This window comes from Gracilinanus agilis, chromosome 3 (genome assembly GCF_016433145.1).
Source record: "Gracilinanus agilis isolate LMUSP501 chromosome 3, AgileGrace, whole genome shotgun sequence".
NCBI lineage: Eukaryota > Metazoa > Chordata > Mammalia > Didelphimorphia > Didelphidae > Gracilinanus > Gracilinanus agilis.
The window spans coordinates 19,900,508-19,926,619 of record NC_058132.1 but is presented as its reverse complement, the minus strand read 5'-3'; the positions used below and the strand labels follow the sequence as shown (position 1 = coordinate 19,926,619).

Sequence of the window (26,112 nt, the reverse complement as noted above, 5' to 3'; positions counted from 1 at the left end):
AGAATGAGGGTCCTTGTGACTTCGTTTTGAGAGAAATCTGTGACTCTGATATTAAGGTAAATAAAAATCCAAAGAGTGGCTCTGAATTTGATTCAATTGGAGAGAAATTCAGCCAACATTCAGTCCTAAATCAGTATACAAAACTGACCTTAGGAAATGACTGTTCTCAGGATAGTGAACACAGTACATGCTTTCCTGAAGAAGAAGCATTTATACAGTTGCAAGAGAAACCTCCTGAAATGCTCATGTATCAAGGTAACCTAGGGGGAATGGCCTTCAAATGGAGTTTAGACCTCATTAGACATCCAAAAAGTAAACGTATAGAGATGCTTTCTGTGAATAATAAAGTTGGGAGACCTTTCAGTCCAAACTCTGAGCTTGGTTCTCATCAAATAATCCACTCTGGAGAGAAACCTTATGAATGTAAACACTGTGGAAAGGCTTTTACAATAAGGGGCAATCTTAACAGACATGAGAGAATCCACACTGGAGAAAAACCTTATGAATGTACACGCTGTGGACAGGCTTTCACTCGGAAGGGCCATCTTGCCAGACATCTGAGAATTCATACTGGAGAGAAACCTTATGAATGCAAACAGTGTGGAAAAGCCTTTCCACGGAGAAGCCGTCTTGCTGCACATCACAGAGCCCACACTGGAGAGAAACCTTATGAATGTACACAGTGTGGAAAGACTTTCACAGAGAGGGCCTCTCTTCGTTTACATCAGACAGTCCACACTGGAGAGAAACCTTATGAATGTACACAGTGTGGAAAGACTTTCACAGGGAGGGCCTCTCTTCGTTTACACCTGAGAATCCATACTGGAGAGAAACCTTATGAATGTACACAGTGTGGGAAGACTTTCACAGGGAGAGCCTCTCTTCGTTTACATCTGAGAATCCACACTGGAGAGAAACCTTATGAATGTAAACAATGTGGAAAGGCTTTCACTTGGAGGCAACAACTTTCTTCACATCAGAGAATCCATACTGGAGAGAAACCTTATGAATGTACACATTGTGGAAAGACTTTCACGGGAAAGGCCTCTCTTCGTTTTCATCTGAGAATCCACACTGGAGAGAAACCTTTTGAATGTACACAGTGTGGAAAGGCTTTCACTCGGAGGCAACAACTTGCTTCACATCAGAGAATCCACACTGGAGAGAAACCTTATGAATGTAAACAATGTGGAAAGGCTTTCACTGTGAGGGGCAGTCTTGCTAGGCATCAGAGAATCCACACTTGAAAGAAACCTTATAAATGTAAGTCAATTCGGATAGTCATTCACATAAAGTTCCATAGTTACTTCATTTCAGAAAATCCCCACTGGAGAGAAACCTCATGAGTGAGGTTGATCTTATAGTTGCCACTTTATCTTATTTAACATAACATATTATAGAGAAACTTTAGGAATATGATCAATGTGGTAAGGCCTTCAGGCAACAATCATGCTATTCCCAACTGAGAATTCCTTTTGGATAGAAATCTTATTCCTCTCATGAATGAAGAAAGATATTGAAATTGAGAGTCTGGAACTTGTTCAGTATGAGAAAATGTCTTCTGAACAGGCCAGTTCCAGATGGATTCCCTATCAGAAGGCCTTCAGCCAGAGATCATCTCTTACTTCATAGCAGAGAATTCATAGTGCAGAAAAACCTGATGAATGCATTTCCCTCAAGAGGAGAGTGATCACTATTATGTAAAGAAATGCAAATTATAAGTCTGAGGGATGACCCTGTGCAGTTTATAATTATTCTACGCCCTGGGAGACTATATCTCCCAGGACTCCCTACTATAACGTCCCCCAACACCTCCCACTTCCTTTGTGGGAGGTGTAGGAGAAAGTATAAAAAAGAGAGTTTGGGTGCCTTTTCACTCTCTCTACCCTGGACCCTGCAGAATTCTCTACCCTCTCTCAAGCCTGGAGGCAGAGTAGACCCTCTTTCCCTACCTAATCTTTCGCTTTCCTAATCTAAATAAAGCCTGTCCATTCTATAAACCTAAATTGTTTTATGATCTTTTATTCCATCTCAGAGGGGCTCTGATCAGTTTCTCCCCTGCCAGGGCTGGGTACCACTACTTTCCTTTCCTTTCCTCTATCTTCCTCTCTCCTTTCTCCCATCCATCCTTCCTCCCTTCACCCTCACATTTATTTGGCAACCTGATCGGACCTGAACCTATCTACCTGCCTACCTTAATGCCTAACTGGTAAGTAAAAATTTTCTCGCCCACAACCCAGCCCCGCAGGGGTCCCTTCCCCTACTAAGTCCCTGCCAGGCTCCTCTGTCTCAGCAGGGGTTCTAGATCTAAATCCCCCCACCCCAGCCCAGGAGCCTCAACCCTAACCCTCCTTACCCCTGCCAGGCTAAAACCCAACTGTGGGGTGGGGGTGGGAATGGTCCCTCTCTGACTACCACTGACCTCAGCCTAATTCTAAAAACTCCCTACTGCCCCCTACCTTAATTATCTAGCTCCAATCTCTCCCTCTGAAGAGATTTTGCCTTTTTAAAAGGCAATACTAAAAAATCCAAATAAAGAAAACTTCATTTACCTTGATTTTAAGCCAGGACGCCTTCCCTTACACCCCCCAGTCCATTTCGGCTTTAACTCCACCTGTTCCCACCCTACCACCCCTAGTCCCACCCCTAATTCTCCTCCCCCCAGTGGTACTGCACGTTGGCCACTAGAGGCCAGCAATGAGCACTGTGTGCTCCCCCCTCCCTTTTTTCTGCTAAGCTGCAGTGCTACCTTTCTGCCACTGCAGGGCAGCACCAATAATACATAAAAAATAGCAAAACCAAACAAATAAATGATTTATTTGTGGCTAAAGCTAAATAAATATATCAAACAAACAAAGAATTGGAGCTAGCTAAATAAACCAATCAATCACTAGAAGCTGCTCAATATTATTGTTTCTATACAGGAAAACATTTTGACTTTTGCCAAATTGGAAACTATTACGGTTTATGAATACTTCCTCCTTTTGATGCTGCTGGGAAATTTTTTTTTAATTTCCAATAACATGCAGAAGGCTACAAATAGGAAACTGAAGGTCCAGATCTAAGCAGCAGTACAAATCCAATTGAACAATTTCAAATACTGTATGCACGATGCACTGAAAAAGGAGGATCCAATTCAAATATCTGATTCAAAATTTTGGGGTGTATAAAATTCAAAAATCTGATATAAGATTTTGTGAGGCTGTTCCTGAAATACTCAAGAGAGGAAGTTCCTATTTCTCCTAAAATAGAGAAGGCAATGAATGTGAAGAAACTCCTCTCTCATCTTGTGCATCTCTTGGCCAACCCTCCCTCCCTCTATTGAATTGACTTGATTTTAATTTGAATTTATATGCAGTTTGTGCTTTTTGTGAAATTTTTGTATTTTTTTCAATGACTCCATTGTTTTGCCTCATTTGTACTCACACTGTGGATCATGGCTAAGCTAAGAGGAAATGCATCTAAATTCTTGGGTAAGAATCTTTTTATTCTGCCCCTCCTTAAGTGACAGGAATTGCAACATACATATGCATATTTTTTTTCTCATCACTAATTATAGGATACATATATATTTATTTGAATTTTTTAGCACATTTTTTTTTATAATTCCATGTGCATTTTTTGTATTTGAAGCACATTTTATCTAAATTGAAAGAGTTTTGATTATTAGATTAGTGTAGGTTTAGTATATCCATTTGTTCTAACTGTAACTGCCTGCCCAAAAGCCTTAGACTACTGAAATTGCCATTGGTATTTAACTAATATGGGACTTTGCACATGTCTGATTCGAAGGAATGGGATCAACAAAGGAGCACAGATTTCATCTATACAGTGCCAAAGCAGCATGCACTTAACCTGACTGATGCCAAATGAGCACACTGGTCAAATAGAGAAAACTAAGCTTGCTGAGAATTGCTGAGACTGCTATGCCAATAAAAAGCACTTGAACCTAGTGTGAGAATTGAGGTTGTGACATTAAACATACATTAAGACGTAGGACTCCTTGAACCACACTCCTTGTGAAATTTATATCAAGTACCTAACATTTGGGTGTTCTAGCTCCATATTCAATCCCTGAGAAGAAATGGTGAAAGAAGAAACGATGTAATATCAGGCCACTAAATAAAAATCTAGTCCCTTTTTCCTAATTTTCTTGGTTGACTGGTCCTGGCTGCTGAGTGGGTAAGTGCATACTGTTGGACATGGATTACTTTAGTTGGGCATTATTCAAAGACCTATTGTGGTTGTTTTTTTTTTTATTTAGAACTTTTTTCACATACAGTTTAGGATTGGATGTTTAGAATTTTTCATCCACTAGTTATTTGGTCTTTTTGTGATATTTTTCCTGATGAATTTGATTGGCAGTGGTTCATATGCCTCCTGCCTCAGCCATATATCCCTCTGTGATTTCTTTCTATCCTCCTCAGGGGGAAATGTGTTTTTATTTCATATGGAGAATTTAAGTTATTTTAGGAAAAGAGATTTACTACCTCCTGGAATCCAAATGGAGATGCCCATGGAGACATGGAGAATGCTTGCTGATCCAGGAGCCTAAGAGGAGAGAGACCAGGTGTGCAAAATTTTTGAACTTTGGGGGTTTTAAAATTCATTTGTCTGGTTTAAAATTCATTTGTTTTGTTAAAATGCATATATATATATATATATATAGTATGTTTTGTTGTGAAAGAACTGCACTGCCCCCTGAATTTTTTTGTAAAAGAAGCACCAAGTATTTGATTTCCTTATTATTGTAAAAATTGTTGCCATTCTCCCCCTTGCATTGATGTATATACCCTTTATTTTATTGTAATTGTAAATTTATTTATGTTTGTTATGATCCATTGAGGAGACTGGTCTCCCAAAGGAACACAGTGGGGAATGTGCAGTTTATAATTATTCTAAGCCCCTGTGAGACTACATCTCCCAGGACTCCCTACTATAACTTCCCCTACACTTCCCACTTCCTTTGTGTGGGAGGTGTAGGAGAAAGTATAAAAAAGCCAGTTTTAGCACCTTTTCACTCTCTATCCTGGACCCTGCAGAGCTCTCTCTCTTCCCTTCCCTTCCCACAACAATCATCTGTTATTCCCAACTGAGAATTCCTTTTGGATAGAAATCTTATTCCTCTCATGAATGAAGAAAGATTGAAATTGAGAGTCTGGAACTTGTTCAGTATGAGAAAATGTCTTCTGAACAGGCCAGTTCCAGATGGATTCCCTATCAGAAGGCTTTCAGCCAGAGATCATCTCTTACTTCATAGCAGAGAATTTATAGTGCAGAAAAACCTGATGAATGCACTCAAATTGTATGCATTTCCCTCAGAAGGAGAGTGATCAGATCTATTATGTAGAGAAATGCAAATTATAATAAGTCTGAGGGATGACCCACATCTATTAGATTTACTATTGTTATACAGGGTGGTATGGTGCTTGAGTAAGATGGGCCTGATGAAGGTGGCCCAAGATCCTAGATGGTATATGGATCTAAGCTGAGTGAGGAGAGGGATGCCTGGATGACCACCAAGGTATTTCTGGTAACTACCAGGGCTTATAAATGGTCAGCCCAGCTAAGCACTTGACCCCACAAACAGTGCCCAAACCAAAGTGAATAAGTGAGAAGCTGTATGTTGATCCACACAGCTCCTCTGGTTACTTGGCTTGGGGTTGGGTTGATAGATAAGGTTTCTGATAAGGATAATAATTTATGAAGTTGGATTAACACTTTGACTACCGATTTACACAACTGTTTCCTTCCTCCTTAGTGGTATCTATTGGGTTGTCCTTTAGAATGACTCCAGTCTTCACTCAACTTTGTTTAAGGCTTTAATACTGCTAAACTCAAAGGGGTAGGAGTTGTGAACTCATTCAACCATTCTGGAGAGAGCAATTTTGAACTATATCCAAAGGGCATCAAAAAGAAAAAGCAGATAAAGCTGCTCTTTTTTGGATGACAAAAGAATTGAAAAGAGGGAACTCATCAATTCTGAAATGTCTGAGTAAGTTGTGGCATATGATTGTAATGGAATACTGTTGCTTTATAATTAATGAGGAGAAGGAGCTCAGAAAAACCTGGAAAGACTTGAGTACTAATGTAGACTGAACTTAGCAGAACCAGAACACTGCACATTGTGACAGCAATATTGTAGGCAGAATAAATGTGAATTGAGAGATTCTGTTTGTTTTAGATCCACAGAGGGATCAATATGAAAAAAATGTTTTGTATGATTGCACATGCAAAATCTATAGAAGATTGCTTAACATGTCTTGGGCATGGGGGAGAAAATCCAAGACTCAAAATTTTTTTAAATTTAGATATTATTTTTACACATAATTGTTGTCAAAAAATAAAATACGAAATGATGGAGAAAAAAAAGAGTTGTATGATCAGTAGTGAACAACATTCTTTCTGTAATGAAGAGGTGCACAGGGAACGATTATACGGAGGGCTTCACCTTGAGCTCATACTTGACTATACACTGGACACATTGTGCTGCAGATAAGATTCAGTGTCTCCAATTCACTAGGAAAGGAATTTTGCTATATCCCAGCCTTCATAGACTCCCACAGAGAAGCCCTCATTAAACACCCCAAATTTCATACTGTGCAAAAACTACAATGATAATGAAATCCTAGTGCTTGTCATTCTTCCTCACTATTTGTCAGTTTTTTGAGTCATTCCCTAGTTAATTGGCACTGGCTTGCTTCCTGCTTTTTTCTCACACTTATAGATCTTCCAAAGCAACAAAATAATACATGGGGAAGATGTGGAAGAGATTGGGGACCTGATGCCTACTGTTCATTACATTCTATCCATGGCCTCGGGCTCATGTTGCAGTTTGCTGATTTCTGGATCTGAACAGCAGTCCCACCCCTCTGATGAAGTAATAGGGGAGGATCTGAGGTGTCCAAGTCCACTTTGTCTCTCAACATATCAACTAATAAATAATAAATAAATTAAATGATACTAAAATATCAACTAATGTGAACTCAGGGGCCATCCTAAGGTTGAGCTGTCAGGCTAAAGAGAAACAGGACACAACTCCCTCCATAAGCAAGAGGCAAGGCACCCTCTTTTCTGGGGATGATGGTGAAGGAGACACATTTTTTGCTTAAGGGAATCTCATGCCTCCTTTGAGAAATTATATTATCCATGCTACACAATAAAACATTTCTATGAGATGAACAAGTCCTAATTACTCTTCCTTCTGATAATTATTTTCCCTCTAATAAGAGTCCTTATAATAGAGATGGGGATAAGAATTTCAATTGTTCTTATAGCTCACCAGGAAACATGGAGCTTTAAGCAGATCTCATCAATTTTCTCCTTTCAAATATAGCCAATAAAATATTTGATGGGTTTTAAAATCAATATCATATAATATTAAATGATACAGTATCATACATTGTAGTATATCCATGATGGTTAACCCATGGTATGTGTGCCAAAGATGCCACCCAGAGGCCTAAATGTTGGCACATGTAGGTCCCTGACTTGGCCAGCTTGGAGGCTGGCCCCACCCCCAAACTCTGGTGGTGGGACTTTATAGCCTCTTTTCACATTAGCTGGGGCTGAGCATAGCCCCAGGCCTGTCCTTACCCACCCCACCTCCAAATAGTCCAGCTTTTGTAAGCAAAGAATGGGTTGGGTCCAGGCCCTCTGGATTGCAATGATCCTAACTAAAACAAGCAGCTGGGTAGCTCAGTGGACTGATAGCCAGGCCTAGAGACAGGAGGTCCTAAGTTCAAATCCAGCCTCAGACACTTTCCAGCTGTGTGACCCTGGGCAAGTCACTTGACCCCCATTGCCCACCCTTGCCACTCTTCCACCAAGGAGCCCATACACAGAAGTTAAGGGTTTTTAAAAAAAATCCTTCTCCTAAGAAGTGCTTTGATAAGGCTTGGGTCACTGATCCTGTTCCTTTTAATGACATGCACTGTGCAGAAATTGCACTGGGAACCAGTCCCTCCGCCAGGGATAAATTCCACTGCCCTGATACTGTAGAGAGGTCTACCAGCTTGACAAATGAGGGTAATGATTAGGTTTAGGAGTGTTTGGCTAGACTAACTTAACTAATTTCTTCCCACGTTCCACAACCCACCAAGTCCCACCTCCGGGGGCCCAAGGGGAAGTCCAGGGGGTAGCTGGATGTCTGGGTGAGGTCAAGGAAATCAGAGCCCCCAGGTTGGTTCTCCACGGATATTTATAGTCCCAGTTCCAAGGTCTGGTCTTGAGACCAGTGACTTGCTGGGTCAACATTCTGTTCCCCTAACTGCCAGGATTGCCTCAGGTGATTTTGCAAATGCAAGAGATCTTGCATCAATCCTGCATTACAAGACTAAATTGGAAATCCTAAAAATTAAAGGAGAAATTAATAAAATTTAAAGTAAAAGAACTATTGAACTAATAAATAAGACTGGGAGTAGGTTCTTTGAAAAAACAATAAGATAGATAAAGTATTGGTTAATCTAATTTTAAAAAAGAAAGAAGAAAATCAAATCCTCTAATGAAGAGGAAATTAAGGTAATTACTAGGAGCTGTTTTGCTTGATTATATGAGAATAAATATGACAGTTGAGGTGAAATGGATGAATATTTACAGAAATATAAATTAACGAAAAAGGGAATAGAATAGAATAGAATGCTTAAATTGTTGGGGTCCGAGTCATAGCCCACCACCAAGGAAGACCAGCAGACAATGCAATTAGGCAAGAAGGGCCATTTATTGATCTGGTGCGCACCAGGGGAGCTCAGCCTAAGAGTTCTGCCTGGGGCTCATGAGTACAGGAGTTTTATGCCTTCCCCTTATCAGCCTATGGGATTTGCAGGCATCTCTTGCAGTTAGGGCATTGACACATCTATGTACTTGTCAGGGGTCTACAGTTTAGCACTGGGGCGTCAGCACTGGGTCAGGGGCCTGCAATGATATGCTTTGTAAGGGTCAAGTGGCTGTCTTGGCCTCCCTCAAAATAATCCCATCTCAGAAAAAGAAATTGGGAGGGTCCTTGCAGGGCTAAAAGGCCTTTTCTGCCTGGCCCCTTAGGTCCTCAGATCCTCCTTTTCCTCAAATCATACTCAGGGCTGCAGCCCCCTGTCTGTCTCTCTACCCTTAGCTTTATACTCCCTCAACTAAAAATTTTCAGCCCATGAAACATGTATGGACCTAAGATAAAAAGTTGTTATTTTGGTCTTATCTCAGTCTTCATGACCAAACCCATTTGGGGTGGTCAAGGCAAAGTGACTGAAGCCATTTGCCATTTCCTTCTACAGATCATTTGGCCCATGAGGAAACTGAGGCAAACAGGGTGAAGTAACTTGCCCAGAGTACCTAGCCATTAAGTGTCTGACGTTGGATTTGAACTGAAAGTTTCCTGACTCTAGGCAAGCACTATATCCACTGAGCCATGTAGCTGCCCTGACTTTAATCCCGTGAAACTGAAAAGCTTCTAAACAGACAGCATGTAGGGTTCTAAGATAAAAAGGAAAGAGGTTAAATGAGAAAAACATCTGTGTGTCGAATTTCTCTGACAAGGCTTTGGTTCCATGGTAAGTAGACAATTTAGATAAATCTAAGAATGATATCTTGATGCAGTGACCCTTTGTGTTCCCAGATCTGCTGCTCCATCAGTGCTGAGGGAAGGCATCACTCAGTCTGTCATGAAGGCAAGACACATGCTCATCTCTGTGAAAAGTGTCAAAAACACAGTGCAAGGTGTAAAGACCTTGGGAGGGAAGTGAGATGCAAGGACCCAGTTCCTTTTGTTGATGGTATAGAACCCCAAAGTTATGACACAGAAACTAAGCAACCACAAGCAAACACAAGCTTGGGACTCCCCCATCAGGATGGCTCCGAGAAACCTAAAGTTACTAACAGGTCATGATGTCTTAAAGAAATCCGCAGTCACTAACAATAGGGTGTTCATTAGGCTCCCAAATGTAGCATAAAGACCCTACATGCTTGGGGAGGCGGCCCAAAACCACTGACTACAAAGGCTACTTCAGGAACTACAGGGCGCCCCTGAGTCTGTCAACACCCGCCACCTTACCCGCCACCCCCTGAGTTTCCCGCCACCCCAAACATATATAATCTTTACTCTGACTATGCCCCCCTGGAACTCCTTTGCTGAGCTCCCCTAGGGCGCACTAGAAATAAAGACTTCCCTTTGCTTGGATTGCATTGTCTCCGTGTGCTCCTTGGGTAGCAATCCATTCGGACCCTAACAATGAGAACCCTCATAAATTGTCTTATAGTTGGTGGACTATCAGTACCAGATCTTAAACTGTACTATAAAGCAGTAATGATCAGAACAATCTGGTGTTGGCTAAGAATAGATGAGTGGACTAATAGAATAGATTAGGGGTATAAATGACCTCAGCAATCTCATATTTCAGGAACCCACAAATTCCAGCTTTGGGGATGAGAACTCACTGACGACAACTATTGGGGAAACTAGAAAAGAGTATGGCAAAAGTTAGGTATAGACTAATAGCTGTTATAAAGAAAGAGAAAAGGATCCTAGGGGATAGAGATACCTGGTGAGGTGGATGTATCTTTGTATTCTCCTTAGCTGCTGGTGATGGGGGAACACCAACCCCAATCACCCTTGCTAGTTGTTATAATTTCCTCTTTCAATAATAGTTGCCCAGGGAAGGACCCTGAAAGGTTAGGTGGATGGATAACCCTTTCAGGTCCCACCTGGGGTTGGATCAATATTAATATTGGCCTCTGATTAGTCTTGCATCACGTTGTTCATCTGACTGCTTTTGCTCCCTCCCCAAGAGTCGTGATATAATGACCACTCAGGAAGGTACTTATTAAATACTTTATCTGGAATCTATAATAAGGGAAAGGATAATCAAGATAAAGATTGGGGATTGGAGACCCTGTTGATCTAATATCTATAATCTATAATCACTTAGGGCTGGAGGCTATTGTCTCAGTAAAGCTGGAGCTATTGTTCTTCACAAAGCCTCTGGCTCAGCTTGGCCACTGCCAAACCAGAGAAGTGACTGCCCTTGCTGTAGCTGTGTTGGTGATTTCCTCTCAGCTTTCTTATTATCAGTGTCTGGTGATCTGGCAAATAGTCAATGCATATGAATAAGCAAAGTCTTCAATAAAGAAATCAAAGTATTCTAAATCCCTCCAGATCAGGGAAATGCAAATTAAAACAACTCTGAGGTACCACTTCACCCCTGTCAGCTTGGCCAATATGACAGTAAAGGAAAGGGATAAATGTTGGAAGGGATTTGACAAACTTGGGATACTAATTCATTGTTGGTGAAGTTATGAAGTGATCCAACGATTTTAGAGGGCAATTTGCAACTATGACCAAAGGGCTATAAAACAGTGCATTCCTTTTGATACTAGGTCTGTATCCCAGAGGTTGAAAAAAACAAAGGGGAAAGGGCCTGCATGTATAAAAATATTTATACCTGCTCTTTTTGTGGTGGCAAGGAATTGGCAGTTGAAGGAATGTCCACTTGGAATATCTCCTTTCTCTACCTGCATTCTCTCCTCCCACCCTCCCAGTTGTCATCTTAATTCTATCAGTAGCTTTCAAGATGAAGATTTTTGCCTGCCATTGCCTTTAGTGGCACCATATTCAGATTCATCCTGGAATGGAATTGTTCAATATTTTATACCAGCAGAGCCCCAAAGCTGGAAGGGATACAGGCTGACACCTGCCAGTTACTAAGGTTAGTGAGGAATTGGGACAGCAGTGGAAGAACCTCATTAAACGCAGGGTTTTCAGTCCCAAAGCACTAGTACCCTTTGCTTCTATTTTTGTTAGAGCTCCCACAATTGCACATCCACTTACCTCTCTGAAAAGGTGACCAATGCTCCAAACCACAGCTGTAGCACCCAGTAACACCCAGGGATGAGCTATTCTAGGAAAAGGTAGAGATTTCCCTGAAATGGTGGGTGACAAGCCCCCAGACCCTCAATAAATATGCAAACCCTGATCCACAGAGAAGGCCCGCTACTCCACAGCAGGGGCTGATCCACCACCTGATGAACTGTTACTCCATCAGCTCCAGGGCTTTGGGGATAAACTATTAGCCAAGGCTATCCACTTAACCCCCAGGCTATTCCATCACCTATTAGGCTATTATACTACCCTTCTTTACTTCTTCTTTTAATAAAATTCTTTTTTTGACTTCTGGATTGAATAGAGTTTGAACCTCCCATTCTTGAGGCAAGACCCTGCTAGGGACTTGGGTATGTTTTCTGACAAAAAAAAGTAATGTCAAATGTCCTTGGAGGACATCTTCCTCTCTCTGAAGCTTCTTTCCTGCAACAACTGAGATCAAGAGGGTTCAGTTCCTCTCAAGGATATGTTTCTGACCAGAATGGTCTTCTCCTTATACAGGAGATCATCTCCCCGCCTTAGTGGCCACCATATTGGGTATGAACTCTCCTGGTCTTAAATCTTTTAAGTTAAACAAGTTAACATTTGTTGGTTGAAGCCACCCCAGGTTCTCCAGAGTTCTCAGTTCTGGTTGATTCCTATGGATTCAAAACTGTTCTGTGAGTGGTTTCACAAAGGTGAGCCCCTCTCAGGGTTTGGACTTTCCAGTAGGAGTCCCAGCTTTGCTTGAAATATGTTTCCTTTCCCTTTGTGTTTCTTTACAAAAGGTTGAGGACATATTAAACAGTGACTTAATGGGCTTAGAGTCAGGACAGTGACTTCTGCCTCTGAAGCTGCCTAGCTATGTGATTGTTCTTGTTTATTTTTGTTGCCTTCAGTCCTGTCTGACTTCCTGACCCTCTCTGGGGTTTTCTTGGCACAGACACTGGAGTACTTTGCCATTTTCTTCTCCAGCTCTTTGGAGAGATGGCAAATAGGGTGAAATGACTTTCCCAGGGCCACATAGCTGATAACTGTCTGAGGTTGGATTTGAACTCAGGAAGTCTTGCTGAATTCAGAGGAGTCTTCCTGATTCCATATTCAACACTGTCCACTGTACCACCTACCTGTTCTCACCATTGGTCTATATGCTGATCAATCTTCTCTTGCCTCAGCCTCTCGGCTGACCTCCAATCCCATATTTCCAACTTCCATTTAGACATTTCAAACTGGACATCCAGTGGTCATCTTAAAGTAAGCATGTGAAAACAGAACTCAGTACCTTTCCACCAAAACCCTCCCCACTCCTCCCAGTCCCTTTTACTGTAGAGGTAACATCATCATCCCAGTTCCTCAGATGCCCAAACTAGGACTCATCCTCTGCTCTTCGCCCCCCACCCCCCCCCCCATCTAACATTGGCAAGGACTGCTGATTTCAATTTCGTAATGTCTTTTGAATGGACTCCCTTCTCTCCCATTTCATTGACACTATTCTGATACAAGTCCATGTCACCTCACACATGGACCATTCCAATATCCAACTTCGGACACTATATTCCTCAAGTCTCTCCCTTCTCCATCACCCCCCAGTGACCCCCCAAAACATCCACCTCCCCAGACTATGTCAATACCCAACTCAGAAAACTCTGATAGCTCCCCCTATTCTCCAAGATCCAGGGCGATTCCAAGCCACACATAAAATAGTCACTTTTGACCTTTCGAGTTTTCTTATACTCCCTAATGTGTAGGTAATCTCTTCAGTCCAATGAACTTGGCTTCCTGGATGTTCCACAAACAAAATACTCCATTCCGCCTCCATTTCTCAGCTTGGGGAATTTTTCATTTCCTTTAGAAAATCTTTACCTTCTCTCTTACAGTCAATATAAAGTATGGGTTCCAAGGCAGAATAGTGATGAGGAGTAGTCAACTGGGAGGATAAATTTGAACCCAGAACCTCCCATCTCCAGGCTGGGCACTCTATCCATTGAGCCACCTACCTCCCCTGCAGAGCCTTTTCTGTGTCTCTCTTTTCTGCTGGGATGCTCTCCCTCCTGCCTCTGCTCTGTCTGCCAGCTTCCCTGACTTCTGCTTTTACTCAAATTACATCTTTTATGAGAAGCTTTTCCTAGACTGTCTCTCTTCTAGTGGCTCCCCTCAATAATTACTTCCCATCAATCCTACTTAGAACATTCTTTACAGGTATTTGTTAGTGAGTTTGTTTCTCCATTAAATCAAATGCTATCTGAGGGCACAGACTGTCTTTTACACCTCTTGTACCCCAAGTGTTTAGATCATTGTTTAGCACATAGTACAAGCTTTGGGTCTCAAGAATTAGACTCTCAGATACCATCTAAATTCAGACCTACATCACCTCCTAGAGGAAGCCAGGTGGTATAGTGGAAAGACCCATGGGCCTGGAGTCATAAAGACCTCCGTTCAGATAGTTTCCTAACTGAGAGACCCTGGAAAAGTCGTTAACCTCTGCCTGCCTCAGTTTCCTCCTCTGAAAAATAGACATAATAATGGTACCTATTTCTTAAGGTTGTGGTGAAGACCCAATGAGATAATATTTATCTAGCCCTCAACACAATACTGGTGCATTACAGGCATTTAATAAATGCTTGTTCTGGTTGTGGTATATGATTGTGATGGCATACTATTGTGTTTTAAAGAAATGAAGAGCATAAATTAGGAGAAAACAGAAAATTTGGGAAAAATATTGATAAATAGGTTATGAGATAGAGGTCTCCTAGCTAGAATATGTAGAGAACTTTGTCAAATTTATCAGAATAAGAGTCATCTTGGCATGGGCATTGTACCATAGGAAATTCCTTTGCTCCCTTATGCCCTCCAGAGTCCCAACCCAAAACATCTGACCTGGAAGATTACCCTCCTTGGATTGTCCCATAGATTAGAGGTGGACAAAGAGACAAGAGTCACACCTCAACCCTGATCAGGAGAACCTCCCCCATGCCTTTGGGCAAACCACCCCCACTCCTTGCTTCTATGCTCATCACTCAGTCACTGTTTTCACTATTGTAAAGAGTATAACAACCTCAGAATTGATGTCCTGGGGGTGGGGGTGGGGATGGGGGTGGGAGGGAAACACCTTTTCCATCCATGAGGTCCTCCCCACCCCCAGGAGCAGCTCTCCACCCAGGCAGTCCCACCTAGGAGGCAGGCTTCCACTTATGTCGTCTTCCAGCCAGATTCAACAACACCTTCCAAATGAATAACTTCCTCTTTTTATTTTTAAGCTAAGTTTCAGAGTCTTGCATTCTTCCAAAAGGTACCCTTCCCAAACCCCAGGGGCTCACCTCTGCACCCCACAACAATCTGCCAATTGAGAAATAGGCAAAAGTGGACAATCTTGGGATGAAGAAATCAAAGCCATATGTAGGTACAGGAAAAAATGCTCTAAATCACTATTTGATGAGAGCAATGCTAATTGGGTCTTGTCCAAGAAAGTAACTGATGGTTCAAAGGGACTCCCATGCAGGAAACAAGCTTCATTATAAGAGAATATCCTAATAGTGGAGAAGGTATAGGAAGCAAATAAAGGGGAAGATAAAAATAAGAGTAAGAATTAAAGTAAGAGTAAGAGTGAGTGAGGGCTCTCTGGAAGGCTCTTTATCTTGCTTAGTTACTGAGGAAGGAGTCTCTTTGTTTGCCTCTGGGGAGGTTATACCTGCAAAATAAAAGGGTCCAGGTTTTCTCTTTTCCGTCCAAGATCTAAGAAAGGCAGTGAGTATGGAAATGAAGCTTTGTTGGAATCTAGTCCTGTGTGACCAGGAAACTGAACCCCCTGAACCTGCTGTTCAGAGACCTCAACCAAGGATCTAGAGAGTGTCTAAAGATTAATGAGAAGAATTGTCTCATCGTTCTGAATTCAAACAACTCATGTGTCTTATATGAAAGGGAGTTTCATTCTAACCAACTAGCTAATGTTTCTATGTTCTTTTGATTATGAATAGCTACTTGGCAGGGTCTGTGGGACATTTCAGTGGGCAACATATAGCTTAGAGAAATACAAACCAATAATTCTGAGATATCATCTCATACCCAATAGAGTGGCTAAAATGACAAAAGGGCAAAATGTCAAAGATCGGAGGGGATGTGGGAAAATGGGAAACTCATACACTGTTGGTGGAGCAGTGCCTGATCCATCCATTTGGGGAGAGCAGTTTGGAATTATACCTTGAGAGTTATAGAATTACATTTACTCTTAGACCCCCAGGAATACCATGATGGGGTTTATTTCCCAAGGAGATCAGGGGGAAAGGGAAAGAACCCAGATGTCCCCAAATCTTTATAGCAGTTCCCTTTGTGGTGGCAAAGAATTCAGAAATGAGGGGGATGTCCATCAATTGAAGAATAGTGGAACAAATTGTAGTATATCATTGTAATGGAATACTTTGTGCCATAAGAAGTGACAAGCAGGCTAGTTTTTAAAATCTTGGAAAGAACTACATAAGATAATGAACAGTGAAATGAGTAACATTATACACATATAATAGCGGAAGAATAAACTGTGAATGTGAACTGAAAACTGAAAGCATGGAAGACAACTTATCTGAACCTGTTGGTCTCCCAGATAACATCTTATATGATGCCAGGAGGGTATAGTAAGGGCCTGGGATACTTGCGGATGGGATTTATGATGTAGATATGATGAAAACTAAGCTAAACATAGAAATGTGTCGCCATGGAATCTAGAGACCCCAAGCTTGTGGCTTAGTGAGATCTGATGAACCCCAAGTTTAGAAATAGATTGTAGAGGGGGCAGCTGGGTAGCTCAGTGGATTGAGAGCCAGGCCTAGAGACGGGAGGTCCTAGGTTCAAATCCGGCCTCAGACACTTCCCAGCTGTATGACCCTGGGCAAGTCACTTGACCCCCATTGCCTACCCTTACCACTCTTCCACCTATAAGTCAAATACACAGAAGTTAAGGATTTAAAAGAAAAAAAAGAAAAAAAAAAAAAAAGAAAGAAATAGATCGTAGGCTGGAGACCCCCAAAGCTTGTGCTCCCCTGTTCCCTTGAGAATCCACCCTGAAGGGAATCTCAGGCTAGTAGTTGCAGACTGAATAATGGACCCCAAGGTAAAGCTTTCTAAACTTGGGGTTCATCAGATCTCACTAAGCCACAAGTTTGGGGTCTCTAGATTCCATGGCGACAAATGATTTGTGACTTCATTGAAGTACAATCTTCTTTTTCTTGGTTTATGCAAAGGTTTGTTTTATTTGGTTTTGTAAAATTTGTAATAGAAACAGATGTTTTCGAGTCCCAAAGACACAAGGGGTGACTGCACTGTCCTAGATGCTCAATGGTATCAAAGCATAGCTGGGAGGTGTATCTCTGTGTTCATCTCAAAATCTAGGGGAGGATCCAAGAAGATGTATCTGCCGGGTCTTTTCTTAGAGTGAATCTCTGATGCCCAAAGTCACTTTTTCTTCAGCATTACAAGAATGCAAGGGAAGGCATTTTCCTGCTCTCTAGTTTGACCTGAAAACAATTCTGGGGTTTCTAAAGGGAAACCTCAAGTTCCAGCCATTCCTAAATGCTCCTGAAGTCACCTAGAGAAATAAGGACGTTCTCCAATTTGACATAGATACTGAACATAGCAGTTAGGCAAACTTAGAAAAGCACTCTAGAAATTTTGTTAAAAGTATTCCGATGGATAGATATCATATAATTTTCCTCTTCTAGTTAGTGTGCCAACTCTGAAAACCAGAACCACTGAAGCAGTCGGAAAGGACAAGTCTTGAATCAGGACAAGAGAGCCGATGGGAGCAATGTCTCTGGGGAAACCTACCACCAAAGGAAATTTTCCAAAGAGCAATTAGAACTTGGGGTCTTTGGGGGAATCAGGGACAGAAATTGGACATACTAACTGGTTACAAGCAGGCCTGGGAAAGAGGCTGTAGTCAGAGGTTAGGGTGCCAGGGAATGGCCCAAGATACAATGGGAGAAACTTCTAAGACAAAAAAGGTGATCTGAGGTTTGAGTATTTCTATTGCTCCTATTCAGGATACTTAATGGATGCTCCTGGTCCATAGTTCAGTCTAAGATCTGGTCAGTCTAGGACTTCCCTCAAGGCAAGTTGCCAAAGGACAGGGGCAAACTTGGGGGGTTCCATGAACAGAGTTGACATTAGATATAGCAGCAATTCAGAGTCAGGCCTAGAGACGGGAGGCCCTGGGTTCAAATTCGGCCTCAGACACTTCCCAGCTGTGTGACCCTGGGCAAGTCACTTGACCCCCATTGCCTACCCTTACCACTCTTCCACCAAGGAGCCAATACACAGAAGTTAAGGGTTAAAAAAAAAAAAAAGATATAGCAGCAGTTTTTTGCCAGGGTTGACCCCACTAGAACTCCCAGGGGAATTACAAAGGCCACCTTGTGGTTCTGATTTGGGGGAAAATAAAATGAAAGGGAGAGCAAAATGGCTACTTAGCCCAGTTCAGGAGTCTTCAGAGACTTGGTGAAGTCCTTCCCATTTGGCTGTAAGGTTCCTCGTACCACTATCTTCCATGGACTCCCTCAGGTTCTGGCCAGAGGTTAACCTGGTCTAGGTGGTGGCTGCCTAGGAAATGGCTGAGATAACAGTTAGGGCTGCAGGGGTTCTGTAGGAATTCTCTGTGACAGAACTAAAAGAACAACAAGAAATCCAGCAAAATTAATGGAAACAGATTTTACTGACTTCTACTAGACCAGAGGCCTGGGGGGTAGGTTGGGATGTCACAGGTTGTTAATTTAAAAAAAAAAAAAACAGGGAACTATTAAATAGTCAGAAAAGCCACTCTTTCATTAAGGAAAGGGGTTCAGTGCTAAATTAGGCCTCCACCCAGAGCTACATGCCAGAGGCCCACCCAGAGGCCCAGGATTGAACTCTGGTCCCTGACCCCTGGGAAAGCACCAACTGCCCTACAGTGACAACTCTCAAGAGCCATTAAATTTGGGAAGCTTCAATACCTCTCTAGGGGAACCTGGGGACTGAGGGTGAGAGGGACGGTTGATTGGCTTTACAATGGTAAAGTTGTGGGGGGGGCTTGAGGTGAACCCCCCGGGGTTCCTGAAGGGTCCCTTTTGCAAGAGTGCAAGACACCAAAACCTGGCTTAAAAATAAAGAGAAATTTATTCATTTGGAAGGTACTGTTGACTGTGGCCAGGAGGGTGGCAGAGGTGGAACCCCATGGGTGGAAAAGCTGCCCCCCAGAGGACATCAGTTGTGGGGATTTTAGACTCTTTACAACAGTGAAGATGTGACTCTAGTGTGGTCAAGAGTCAGGCATTCAGTGGGGGGATTTGGTCATCTGACTGGGTCTGCCTGGAGACAAAGGGGGTGACCCTCATAGTTGAGGGGGCAGATGGATGTCTGAGACACAGCCGGGTAGGATTGGGGTGTAGCCTGGAGGTGCATCTCTCTGTCCATCTGAACTCTCAAGGACAATCCAAGGAGGATGGTCATCTCAGGGTCTCTTATAGAAGTTGTCAGATGTTCCAGGGTGGAGCAAAGGGAGCTCCCTGCTTAGAGCTTGCCTGAAACACTTCTGTAGTTTTGGGGTGCAATGCCCCGCCAGGACCAAAGGAAAGTGAGGGGTCCCAGGCAGGAATAACAGGGAGGGGCAGGTCCAGCCAAGGGCTGGGCCACCAGGGAAAGGACTTTGGCCTGAGGGGAGAAACCCTGGGACAAAAGAGACCGGAAGCCTGATGGGATCAGCCCTCCCCACCGGAAGGCCTTTAAGGTCTATTGTCAGGAAGGAGCCTCCCGAGACTAGGTCCAAGCTGGGGCTCTTCACCTGGAGGCCAAGCAAAGTGGGGGTCGTTAAGCCTTTCTAGGCTACAAGTCGGGGGGCTTCTAGATTCCCCACAGACCAGAGGAAGAGAGAAAGGGAAGCCCCCACCGAAAGGCAGGCCGCGGCGCTTCCTAAGCTTTAAGAACAAAAACGTTCTCCAGGCAATGGTTATACTCCGGGATTTCCATTGAAATCTCCCAGTGGGCGGCCTTCCCCTATCCCAGAGCCCGAGTCGTGACTGCCCGGGAGTCTTGGCCCCTCCCCCTGTGGCCACCCCGGGGCATGCTGGGAATCTCCTGAGCGTGGTCTTCGCTCCTGGAGGGATCCCTCGAGGTGAGGAGGAGGAGGGGAGGGAGTCAGTGCACAGCCGCGCGGGGGTTCCCTGCTCTGGCCTGGGAGACTTTGTGCTCCCTAATTCCTGGGGAGCGAGAAGACGCGGGTGGACCAGTTCCGGGTAACTGAGGCTGGGGGAGAGGAGGGGTGACTTCGCGTGGGCAAGAAGAGAGGTGCGGCAGGCGGTGTTTCGGGGTGTCAGTGAGTGTGGAGGGGCGAGCGGGATGTCTGGTGTTTCCACGAGTCACGTGTGAGTGTCCGCGGCTCTCCATCACTTTGAAGGATTATACAGAAGGGACAAACAGGAAGTGTCCGCGCCCGCTGGGGCGGCTGTCCGGAACTGGAGCCTTGGTGGGGCTTTGCCCTCCCCCACAGTGGTGAATCCCCGCCCCACGGGAGCCCGGAGGCAGCTCGGGGAGGGGGTGCAGTGACAGGGCGGGGGTAGGCGGGGTGGCTGGTCCTGGCCCTTCCCCAAAGGGGATGTTGAACTCAGAACAGACCAAGGGAAGAAGCCAGCGTGAGCCTGGTCAGGGGGCAGCGGGGGATGCCTGTGCCCACATGCCATCGAGGAGCTCGGATCTCGGGCACAGATGCCAGTCTTCCTCTGCAGTGCCTCCCTTTCCCCTCATTCCCCGGTAATGTCCCCTCCAGGAAGTCCCCTCAGTGCGCCCTTTCCACCCAATGCAACTTCTGAATTGAATGAAGGCAAAGATGGCCCCAGAGAGGGAGGGGAGGCTTCTTCCTGGACAGTCCAAGGCCCTCTCCCAGCCTGAGGCTCCCCGTTGCCCCCTGTTGGGAAGAGTCTCCCCTGAGGCCAGGCGAAGGGCCCGGGAGCCCCTCTGAGCCCTCCCCCTCTCTAATTCCCCACAGGTGTAGGAAGAGGAAGTCTCCCCGCCTCGGGGATCCCACCTGAAGGACCAGAGTCTGGCCACAGCAGAGACCCCTGAGCCCGAGGGAATGGCCCCCAGAACCCGGAGGCTCCCATCCCAGGTGAGTGCAGGCCATCCCCAGAGCTGGCTGAGCTCTCCTAAGGTGGAATCCAGCACAACTAGGACTTCTGTCTTTCCCAAGCCTCCAGGGCTGCCATCACTGCTTGCCCTCAGTTTGAGCTGGAGGGTCACCCCTGGCTGCCCCTATATATAACAGGTTCTGGGGGTTTTCCAGGGCTTTGGTAGCCCCTGCCTGAATGAGCAGGCCCAGATTCCAGACAGACAGGCACAAGCACTGTCATTTCTTCATCCATCCTGCAGTGGGACCCCCTCTGTCAGTGGGGGATGCCTGTGTGTCCCACAGGGCCAGGGATGGCACAGCACAGACTCTGCTCCTGACCTCCAGGACCCAGAGTTTGGAACAGCTGCTTTACTTGAGAGTAATGTCAAATGTACAGGCTGCCTTTGAGGTCCTGAGGCCATTGAATCAAGTGAACTACTTTGGACTTCCCTCAAGGTAAACCTTTCTAGAGATCTTGAATAACAAACACTTGGCCCCCTTGGATAAGGTCCAGTAGACCCACCCAGATGTTCTCTTCTGAGAAGACACTGAAAACAGCCAGGTATAGACAAAGTTCCCTCAGCTCTGGAGAAGCCACAAGTTCAAGAAATTCAGCTCTGCTGGAGTCACAAAACTATCCCTTGTGGGCCTCTTTCTATGACCCTGCATGTGGCTCACTAGAAATTATAGAGAAAAAATAGCAACAGCCACATACCCTGACATGACAGAAGTTGACCCAAAATAGCCCATAAGGGAAAAATCACCCCTTCAGGGATGGGCATACCTCAGCTCAGGGCAGGATCTTTAACGAGGAGGAGTCAGAAAACAGAGAACCCTAAAAGAAAAGCTCTTGAAAACCCCCAGAACTTCTCCCAAAGGGATCTTAGAATCCTGAATCCTTTCTTTAATCACATCATATGGACAGAGTGTGAGAACTAAAGAAATGTCTGGGCCATAATTCTGAGCTGGAGATCCAAACCTTAAATTGTGGCAAATGAAAGCTGGAGATGTCACCACACCCAGCCTGGAGCAAAGGTGTCATGTAGACTGACAAGGCAGAAGTCACAGAGGATGTTAAGAAACATGCAGAGGTGTTTTTTGGACCATTTGATACAAAGTCCTAAGTTCAGTACAAGGTTCAGATCAGAAAATGTCTTTAATCCTCCAGAAGCATCATAATACTTAGTTCAAGTAACCTTTCTGGGCCACAGTGCTTTGGGGAGCTTCTGGTTGGCATAAATCATGAAAGCATCAAACAGTACCAGAAGATGCCAGGATAGTGTTTGTGTGATCTCCTCAGACCAGCTGGACTCACCATTCCCAATGAACTCAGCTCCTTCTGCAGGGGTTTCAGCTTCCCTAGATAACTAGAGGGACCTAAAGCTTTTATTCTTCCCACAGAAGTCTTCAATATCATTAATTGTTGTAATATTCTAAAACACCAATCTTTCCCTTCCAATACTGTGGCCAATATCCTCCACTTATTCATTCATTCATTCATTCATTCATTCATTCATTTATTCTCCTATTTGTTTGCGTATTCATTCATTCATTCATTCATTCATTCATTCATTCATTATTTCATTAGTTAATGAATTGATTAATTAATTGTTTTAAAAAGCCTTCACCTTCCCTCTTGGAGTCAATACTATGTATTGGCTCCAAGGCAGAAGAGTGGTAAGGGCTGGGCAGTAGAGGTCAAGTGACTTGCCCAGGGTCACATAGCTGGAACATGTTTGAGGCCAGATATGAACCTAGGGCCTCCAGTCTCTAGGTCTGGCACTCAATCTACTGAGCTACCCAGGTGCTCCCAGTATTCTCCAATTATAATTGAAATCTCATACACAATTAGTGGGATAATTGGGTCTAAATCTTAAAAATTGTAATTTCAGTTACTTGTCTAAAGGATTATATGCGATCACTTGTTTCATGATTAATAATATAAAGGAAATAATACAATTTTCCCTTTAATATATATAAGATAAATTGGAGGAAATCGAAGGAAGAAGATGGATCCATAAATGCTTCTTGCAGAAGACTAGATTTTAGTTTTAGTTTTATTATATTTTAATGACAAATTTTTACATAAATTTTCCAAATTTATATGATTCATGTTGTCTCCCTCCCTTCTTCCCCACCCCACCCCCCACCCCTCCCAGAATTGACAAAGAAAATGAGATTTTTATTCCAGACCTGATAGAATTCAGTGAATTCAGGAGGCAGAGACTAGTAGGGACAGCAGTGAAGGCTGGGGGAAGAGGCAGAGGAGGCCAGAAAAATGACGGTCAGGAGATGGAGTCTCATGTGAGGAACAAGACTCCAGTGTCTCTTAGAGTATGAAAGGGAATGAGGAAGAGGGAAGGAAAGTAAGGAGGGAGCTCTCAGGGTGACCAGCCTTGTAGGTGGCTGCCCAGGTGGCATACCAAGACCTGGGGTGTTGTAGATGCTTGGTAGGAGTCTAGACTGAAAAGTGCTGATTCTGGTGGCAGTGGCATTCCAGGTAATAGATATATGAGAAATAATGTTTTTGTTCTTTTATATTGTGGAGAGGGTCGACTGACCCCATTAAATGACCAGTTGATTAACAAATTAATTAAAAAAGAAGAAATTCTGCCTCTTGAGAATTCTAGGCATTAATTACACTGTCAATGTCTTTCTGGAGAATGAGCTCAATCCCCAACCCCAGTTAATCAAATGTTATATTCTTTAAAAGGTGAACAGCCCCTTCTTTCCTCGTTATAGTTACTCTTCTTTCTGTATAGCTAAATATAAAATGACTGAATATGTTCCAGTAACAAATGACATTTATCATAAAGCAAAGACAGGATGTTTTGACTAAGGCATAATGTTTTTGCCAAACTCTGAACATAAGACAAGTCTGCTCTTCTTCAGTTAGCTAGAATCTGAGTCTGATCCTGTATAACTCTATGGCATCCTCTTCATGCTTTCATCTAGATAATATTTCATCCTTTTAGGAAATTAAATAGACAGTTTTTCTTGTTTTCTCCTCATTAATCACTGACAATATTTCCCCTCAAGAATAAGCAGTACTTGCTACTTTCTCACAAAATTCATAAAAATGTTCTTACCAGATCAATTCTGACACTTGTAATGAGGAGGAATTTTAGATCACCTTCTCTCTTCTCCACAGAATCTCCGACCTCCCTCACAGAGCACACATCCTCTCCCTAATTCCATAAGGAAAAGCATTTCAGAATAAGACACTTATAGTTTTTACTCTTCCAACATAATTCTCACTTCAGACACCTTTGTCAGTATTCCATTGGCTCTGAATAAGTGCTGGCTCCGACACTCTTCGAGGTTAGGAGTTTGGGGTAAATCCCTTGTGCTTTAGTTTTCTGCTCTTGGTTGATGAGGATTAGACTGGTTAAATTCGGAAGATTCAGCTCTAAAATTTGACCTTTTCTGCTATAGGGATCAATAACATTCAAGGATGTGGCTGTGGACTTTACTCATGACGAGTGGTGCCTGTTGGATCATTCTCAGAAAGAGCTATACAAGGAGGTCATGCTGGAGAATGTGCAGAATCTACTCTTTGTGGGTAAGGACCATTTCCTCTGTTAACTCTGAATCTGCCATTAAGGGAATGTCTTCATTCCATGCCAAATGTGCAGGACTTTATGCCTTTGCCAATGATTAAAAAAAGCAAAAGTGTTGATCTCTGCATAAGGTTTTCATCCTGTGTGTTTTCCATTAAAAAGGTCTTTGAATTCTGTGATGGGAAGCTGGTTCTTTGCTTTCTTGCTCCTCTTGTGTTTTAGGTGGCTTCAGGTGAAAACTTAAAAGAGTGTTACAGATTTCCATTTCTGAAGCTATTCTCAGAAGTCATCTTGTCCAGCCTCTAATTAGACCTGAATTTTGTGTGCAAAGTCTGTTAATACCCAGGCAGCTTTTCCTTGAAGATGGACATGGAAGGGAACTCTCTACATGCCAAAGCAGCCCCTTCCTGTTTGGGATTGGTCTGGTCTTTAGAAAGAATGTCTTATTAAGAAATATTAATCAAAACTATCATTCTTTGCAGATGATGTGATGGTATGCTTAAAGAATCCTAGAAAATCAACTAAAAAACTAGTGAAATAATTGACAACTTTAGCAAACTTTGCAGAGTACAAAATAAACACAAATCATCAGTATTTCTATATATTTCCAAGAAAACACAGCAGCAAGCTAGAAAGAGAAACTGTTTAAAATCTCTCTAGACCTGATGGGCAAACTATAGCTTGGGGGCCAGATGCAGACCCCTGAAATGTTATTTCCAGCCTGCCACAGTATTCCTAATCCGATGAATACAATGAGTAGGAGACAATACAATGAAATTGCCTTAGAAACTGACTGACAGATGAGCATATACTTTCCTTTGGCTCCCTCTTTCCATCACTGCTCTAGACAACATAAAATATTTAGGAATCTCTGCCAAGACAAACACAGGAATAATATGAACACAAATACAAAACACTTTTCACAGTATTAAAACTAGATCTAAATAGTTGGATAGATAAAATAGTTTGTTAATGGGTAGGATGGGCTGATATAATAAAAAGGACAGTCTTACCCAAATTAATTTACTTATTTAGTGCCATACCTATGAAAATCCCAAGAAAATTTTTTATAGAACTAGAAAAAACTGTAACAAAGCTCATGTGGAAGAACAAAAGATAAATATCAAGAGAAATAATTGTTAAAAATGTGAAGGATGGTGGCCTAGCAGTACTAGATCTTAAACTATACTATAAACTAGTGATCATCAAAATAATATGATCCTGGCTAAGAAACAGTAGGGTAGATTAATGGAATAGGCTAGGAGTAAATGACCTCAGGAAAATAGTGTTTGATAACCGGAAAGATCCCAGCTTTTTGGAGAACTCACTCTGACAAAAATTGTTAGGAAAATTGGAAAACCGTGTGGCAAAAATTAGGTCTAGATTAATATCTCACATCCTATACCAAGATAAATTCAAAATGGGTAAATGACTTAAATATAGAGAGAAATCACAAATAAATTAAGTGAACATAGAATAGTATATCTGTCAGATCTGTGGGAAAGGAAGGAATATAAGACCAAGCAAGAGATAGAATAAGTACATTACAAAATGTTGAATGATTTTGATTATCTTAAATTAAAAAG

The 26,112-nt window shown here is 43.0% G+C and overlaps 2 protein-coding genes across 2 annotated transcripts in view; both read left to right on the top strand.

Annotated features, from left to right (window-relative positions):
- The window catches only part of LOC123240825 (leukocyte immunoglobulin-like receptor subfamily A member 2), a 289,397-nt gene that overhangs the window by 135,458 nt on the left and 127,827 nt on the right, over positions 1–26,112 (top strand). The window lies entirely within an intron of this gene.
- On the top strand, positions 327–24,762 carry LOC123239050 (zinc finger protein 677-like). Its single transcript, XM_044666320.1, has 6 exons — positions 327–717; positions 787–1,126; positions 20,352–20,403; positions 20,853–20,966; positions 24,402–24,528; positions 24,749–24,762. The coding sequence occupies exons 1-6, from the start codon at positions 327–329 to the stop codon at positions 24,760–24,762; spliced, it is 1,038 nt and encodes a 345-aa protein (XP_044522255.1).

Bases quoted from the DNA above. Each gene is read 5' to 3' on its own strand.
- LOC123239050 (XM_044666320.1), top strand. From the start codon at position 327: ATGCTTTCTGTGAATAATAAAGTTGGGAGACCTTTCAGTCCAAACTCT. The intron at 1,127-20,351 runs GCAACAACTTGC...CCTCCCCCACAG, and splicing joins GGAAAGGCTTTCACTCGGAG to TGGTGAATCCCCGCCCCACG. The intron at 20,404-20,852 runs GTGACAGGGCGG...CCACAGGTGTAG, and splicing joins CAGCTCGGGGAGGGGGTGCA to GAAGAGGAAGTCTCCCCGCC.